At 41.9% G+C, this 6,514-nt stretch overlaps 1 protein-coding gene across 2 annotated transcripts; it reads right to left on the bottom strand.

Annotated features, from left to right (window-relative positions):
* Positions 1-332: 332 nt before the first annotated feature.
* On the bottom strand, positions 333-4,990 carry LOC109774710 (uncharacterized). Of its 2 annotated transcripts, XM_073500485.1 has the most exons (6): positions 4,483-4,690; positions 4,384-4,438; positions 4,101-4,290; positions 3,849-4,010; positions 2,872-2,935; positions 333-694 (listed from the first exon to the last, which is right to left on the bottom strand). In XM_073500485.1, exons 3-6 carry the CDS (start codon positions 4,231-4,233, stop codon positions 505-507), a joined length of 549 nt encoding a protein of 182 aa, XP_073356586.1. In that variant the 5' UTR covers positions 4,234-4,290; positions 4,384-4,438; positions 4,483-4,690; the 3' UTR covers positions 333-504. The 2 variants fall into 2 exon arrangements, with proteins under 2 accessions (XP_073356586.1, XP_020189063.1); XM_020333474.4 differs by having other exon boundaries at positions 4,384-4,990.
* Positions 4,991-6,514: the final 1,524 nt, after the last annotated feature.

Raw genomic sequence — 6,514 nt, 5'->3', positions numbered from 1 at the left:
TGTGATGATGCGTGCATGTGCCTTTTCATTGTAACAAAAAATGGTATATGATCAAGGTAACTTTGCATTGTATTTAGCAGAAACCACCCTGAAATCAACATACTTTTCATCAGAACAGCCTCTTAATAATATCAACTTTAGATGACATCATGTAAATAGTACAGATAGTACATAAGTTGAAATGAGGTTCATCGTCTCAAAATTAAAAACAGTTCATTTGTTTTCAAAGAATTGTCATGCATTCATCAAACTTAAAAAGCAAATAATCATGTGGAAACCACCCTGTCCATGAGAAGTCGGTGGATCAGTATTTGGAAGATATGAAACTGACATGCGGTGAAAGAAATACTGCATTTGTCCTTGTGTTCGAATTTCATTTTCAGGTTTACATAACACCTCCCCTACATCCGGCATTTAGTTATTAACAAGAATGTTCATAACTTCTAAACCTGCCTTACATCAAGTTTTCACATAGAGGTCTCATAACAGACAGAACCCTGAGGCTCATCTCCGGCCAAAAGAATCATCATATGGAGAAACGTAGCCAGGATACCACACAATCCTGAATATTTCTTTTATTCCGCCTCTCATTTTCAATAGATTAACAAAAGAAATCAGAACTCGCCTTCCATACTTCTTCAATCCCGCCACGTCGAACATGAATGTACCAACGTACAGAAAGAAAAGCGGCAACCTACCATGAAATACCATTTTAGTTAGAGCACTACTAGATAAACCAAATATGGCAACATGGGTAAGAACAGTGAAAGAATGTAAAAGAAAGGCTGTATAATTGCTACGAATTATTTAGGGAACATTAAAGTTAGTTCTAACTAAATCTTAGGTCCAATGTATATCATACTGATATTAGGGATAGCTGAACAATTGAATATAAAGACTTTGATTGGATGCTGCATGGTGTAGCAATTCTTATCTACCGAGGACTTCTAATATGATTCACAGTTCAAAACTGATCGGTGATTACCAGCCTCTAATAGATAAGATACCAATGGAGAACAGAAAACAGATATCTTTCTGGGGAAGGATTACAATTGCCAAGGATGTGCTACCACTAACAAGAACAGTGTACTATGTATGTTTGTGTAAGCTCCTACAACAGGTAATCAAGATAATGAACTATAACTAGGAGAAAATCCATGGGCATTGTTCCTGTAGATGAATGCCTGCTTCAATGATTCAATGATAGGTCAAAGCCAAAGTGCTAACAAGCCATTCTCCTCCAAAAGACCCAGTGCTTTTTTTGGTCCACATGCAGCCTGAACTGTGATGCTCTCTGAATTGATTCAAAATTCGGGAATAGGCCTTCAACACATCATTGCTCTTTGAGACCAATAAGGTGATCAGACAAATCCAAGATGAAAATTCAAAAACGTGTTATAGCACCTTGGTCCTTTGTCTGCCATCATGAAGAGTACCTCTATCTTTTGGCCATGAATTATGACACTAGCTTCAGAACAGGCGTTCGGCATGGGATGTGATAGTTATGTCTCCCACTAGATGGCATGTATAACTGCAAAAATATTTCGGTAGCAGGTCTCTTACCAAACAACACAGACCGCTGTTTGGCCAGTCACACTTTTAAATGAGATGGCCCAGGCTCAACAGTTGCAGCTTCAAGCCCTCTCATCAATGTGCCTATATCAAACCGCTGTAGATGTACCAACATGGATTTGGTGACAGCAATGAATGCTTGACAACCAGAATATTATGTTTTGAGCCAGATACAGTATGTATGGCCAAGGAGAAGCGATTGCTAACACAAAGCTCTCATCTGGTTAGCTTTGTATGGTAGGATTTTGACGGCAAATATTTTACAAGAGGGACTAGCCATACATGAAAGCATGCCCTTACTTAAGATCTAGCTCCAGAGACAACATCCTTGTTCCCACTGCAACTATGCCAACATAGTGTTAACATGCAGGCAGTTTCTTGTGCCTGTGTTGTGATCCTTTTTCAAACCAACATAAACCAGCCTTGCAGGGGATGCAGCTACCAGATGAAGAAATCATATAATGGTTAATGTATTTCAAGTTCTTTTCATCCTTATTCTTATAAACCAGAATCTGCAATCTTATGTATTGAAAGGAGAAGCAACAGAAGAGAACAACATATTTCCAGAGCTCCTAGATTCTCGTGGTCAATACTGTTTCTGATAAACTTGTGTTCTCCTATTTTAGTCCATCACAGTGAACTATCTCAACATCCAGTTTCGATAAATAGTACCAAAAATGGTTTTCGACTTTGACTGGTACATGTTATAAGTGACCATGTAATACAGTAACCTGCTCCCATGGAAGATGGTGAAATTTGGTAAAGAAAAGTTACTTTGGACTCCAGGAATAGTTTCATTTTCATTGTCCTTTTTCCCAAGAAGAAAATCCGGTCTTTTTTGTGCATATAATATTCATAATACATTTTGTTGCAGGATATAATTTCCACTCCTCTCTCCTTTCAACCTTTCTCTTCATTTTGGATGTAGATTTCACTGAAACGTATTTCCGGTTCTGATTGAGATTTCTCAAGTCTAGTTAGTTTCCCAACAACATTTTTCTGGGTCAGTAGTGTATCTCCAAATATCCTACTTGTCAGCATAATTCTTTTGATATAGTAATAGTTGATATTGTATCCCTTATTATAGATGGAGAAAGAATGGTTACAGTCTTACAGGTTATCTACTCCACTATAAGTCTGTAACATTAACTATTTACGTACAGTGATCTTGCTATAGGTGATGCAACTACCACATTAACTAGTTCTATAACGGAAGTTCACAAATAGTAGAGGATACCAAACAATTTAAAGCTGGTGCACTTAATTACCAAACAAAGAAGTCTTACAATGCATACTGACCTGATAATATCAAGAAGTACATATTTATTCTTGAAATCCTTAAGGGCCATGAAAAGCAAGAACCCTGCATCGAAAAGTTTTCAATAAGCACCACATATGATGAGAAAAGGTAGCTTAAATCATTACAAACAACAAAGCAAAATGGCATGCGATCTGCAAAGGTGAAGATCTGTTCTGAATTTCGATAGACGCGATTAAAGGTCAAAATTGATACTTAATGTTGTTGTTATTTTCTGTGTGGGAAAGCTGTTGAACAAGGAATCCAGAAGGTCAAATGATGATTATAGAACTAATAACTGGTGACTTTTACAATCGCAAGTTCTTAATCAGGCTGTCTTATGGTACACCACACAGCCATCAGTTTGTTGTTTGGAAATTATTCATTAAATATAAGATCTTGAAGTGTTGTCTCTAGAAGTAGTACTGTAGTAGGTAAGGATGGACAAGGATATGCATTATAATTTCAAAATGTTTGTACATTTGAGTTAATCGGATACTGATATATTCCATTATAGTGGCTATAGAATTATTTGAAACGTAAGCTTCAAATGTGGAGACCTAGCTTCAACAAGATTAATACAGTAGTATATTTTTTTCTTTCAGTTTGACTTTTGCTCACTACAGGAATACCAGGAATCCATTCATGCTACGAAGGATAACATTCTGCTGGTGCTTCGTAATGGATCAAGTTATGTAACCATGAGATCTTGGTACAATGATCCAGCTTCTTTCTACATGTAACTACATTAGTATTTGTAAGATTCTAGGAGACTTATTGTGTATAACAATTGACTTCAGGATTTTACTTGCAGCACAAAAGTACACTACATGAAAGATGTTACATTGCTGCATTTATGAATATTGTTATAGGTCCAAGAATGGCATAACACATCAGCTTATTCCCCACCCACCCCCACCACAAAATGAGCCAGTCATGAGAAGGCACAGAGCATTAGTTCAGTTAAAAGAGTAAATACCGAATTTCAGCCGGTTAATTAAACCATTGGATTTCCGCAGCCGATGCAGTTCTGATGATACAACACTGAGCTTATATATGATGTAGCCAAGAGCAGCATCAACAAAGATGTGAGGGGCTGCCCTCCACAGTTGGTAAACACCAACGAGTCCAGCAAAAGCACCTACAGGCAAAGATAACTCAGTATTCAGTAAGAAAAGCAGGGTACAGAGACAGCATATCAGAATCGCCTGTGGGAACAACTGAAGCACACCAAAGAGCATGTCAATCTGGTAGTCTTCGAGGTCGTAAACTGTGTTGAGAGAGCGCATGTCGGAAATGTTGAGGAGCAGGGGCCGGAACATGTCGGCTGTCGCCGCCTTCAGCGCCTCCCATCCCTCAGTCATTCCCCTATTCTGGAAGCAATGTCCCCCCGTACGACGACGACGAAAAACGGAGCAGCGCTGAAGAGTGGAGGCCGCAGTTTAGGAGAACATCCGAATTAGTAATTCTCATGGAATTAACCAAAGTGAAACAGGGGGAAATAGTTAGTGTACCACTGTCCGTGGAGACACCGAGGGCGGTGACAAGGAAGCCCTCAGCGGAAGCTCCCTGATCCCGGCACGCATGGGAAGAATGGCGCTGCGGCCATCTCCGTTCCGAGGGGCCTTTATTCTATGCGCCGCCATGTGTGCGGCGGCGCCTCCACTGCACCGTAGAGCCACCATGCTAGGGGAGGATGGATACAAACAATGGCGGCGGTGTGACGGCAATAAGCAGCTTCGATTGGGAGGATTTGTGGAGAATACGATGAAGGATAGGGTTGTGGAGGTCTGGGGAGGAGTGTGGGTGAAGGTTGCTGGGAGAAGCGGTGACGGCGCGCCGCCGCGGCGGGGAAGACGGGAGTGACGGATTCGCTGCTCTCCCCTCTCCGCTCTTTACAGGAATCAGGAATCAGGATTGGGGAGCCTAGGAGAAGGATGGACGGGGCCGCGAGGAGGAGAGTGCAGAGAGGTAGGGCGGGCTCGTGCGGGGAAGAGGGCGGCAGGGGACCGGCGATAACGGCCGGGGTGGCGGAGGAGCTCCGGCGGCGGAGGGACTGTCGGACGGGGACTCGGAGCTGGGCGAACGGGCCGAACAGGGCAGAGCGTGTCTTTTTAGGGTATTTTTGCCTGGGGCGATCCTGTCCTTTTATACATTTCCTAATTCCTGTAAAATTAACTAAAACTGGATTATTTTTTCGTCCGGAGATTTCTTTTGCAAAAAACATCATATCTATTATAAAAGTTTACCGGAAGTACAAAGCATCTCAAACATAATAAAATTTACATCGAAATTCTAAAACCACCGAAAAACCACTACTGCTGCCGCCACGGGCCGCCGACATATCGCCGTTGCCGTTGACCTTGTCTATGACGGTTGAGAAGTCTTCAGGCACATGCTCATAAGGACTATCACTCTAAAGTCGTAGTCGCCCCAGTTGAACTCTTGCATAGATGTGAAGTACCTAACACCAAATCTCGCCACATGACGAGAAACGCTAACCTCACCGCCCCAAAGAGATGGCAGGAATATACGTCGGAGCTCCGTTGACTACGTCCAGACTGACGAACTCGAGAAGAATCGAAGCCCGGAAGACAAAGTCGAAGGAGAAGCTTTGCCATCCGCCCGAGCGCCACACCTGCGAGAACTAAGAAAAAATATCCTAACCTAGACTACTAACCAGATCGGAGACACCGGAATCCCCTCTTCGCCACCGGCCGCCGGAGCGACGGGCAGAGGAGAGGCAAATCCAGGGCCTTTCAGGTGAAGTCTGAAGGGGAGAGTTTACCCTAGCCGTCTAGGGTTAGGGGAGAAAAAAGAGAGGAAGCCACATTTGCGGGTTGGGTCAAGCTCAATACAAATGGATCATGGACAGAGGAAGGTCGGGCAGGAACAAGCATGGTTCTGCGCGATTGTCTTGGAAAAAAAATTGACAAATTTTAGCATGCTCTCTCTTACCTCCATTTTTCCATGAGAGGTAAAAGTACATAATAGATCTAAGCCATTGATATGATTAATTAGTGGTCTGATTAACTCTTATCTTCCTCTCTTTCATGTGAAAAGAGAAGGTAAGAGGAAGCATGTTAAAATTACTCAAACATATTTTATCTTCCTGCAGGGATCTCTTCTCCTGTTGAGATGCACTTGAGGCCAAACTATGTGCTTGCTTCCACCTGAAAAAAAAAACCTATGTGCTTGTATGGAGGGTATTTCTCTTACTATCCAGCGAACGAAGCCGCTGATTTGCGTGGAAATGGATTCTTTAGTGGCAGTGAATATGGTTAAGGACACATATAGGTCTATGTTCGCCTCCTTGGCGAATGAGATCAAACATTTGATGTCCCTTTCGTACGACTAGTGTTATTCATATCAATTATAACCAAACATGTGGTTAGCGATTATTTAGCTAAAATTGCTAGAACTGAAGGTAGAACAGTAGTTTGGTTGAGCTCTGGTCCTGCGAAGATTGTGGACTTGTGTAAGCTAAATTGTAATTCCCTGGATCCTTGATTAATACAAGTCTCACCCATAAATAAAAGGATGAAGGAGGCACGGTCTAGGCAGAGGGATTGCGACCAATTTGACCACATGATGGAAGCTATGACTCCTGTGGTGGTATTCTTTTTTTTTCTTTTATGTTTTTTG

Source organism: Aegilops tauschii, chromosome 5 (genome assembly GCF_002575655.3).
Source record: "Aegilops tauschii subsp. strangulata cultivar AL8/78 chromosome 5, Aet v6.0, whole genome shotgun sequence".
Taxonomy (NCBI): Eukaryota; Viridiplantae; Streptophyta; class Magnoliopsida; order Poales; family Poaceae; genus Aegilops; species Aegilops tauschii.
This window is presented reverse-complemented; position numbering and strand designations above follow the sequence as displayed.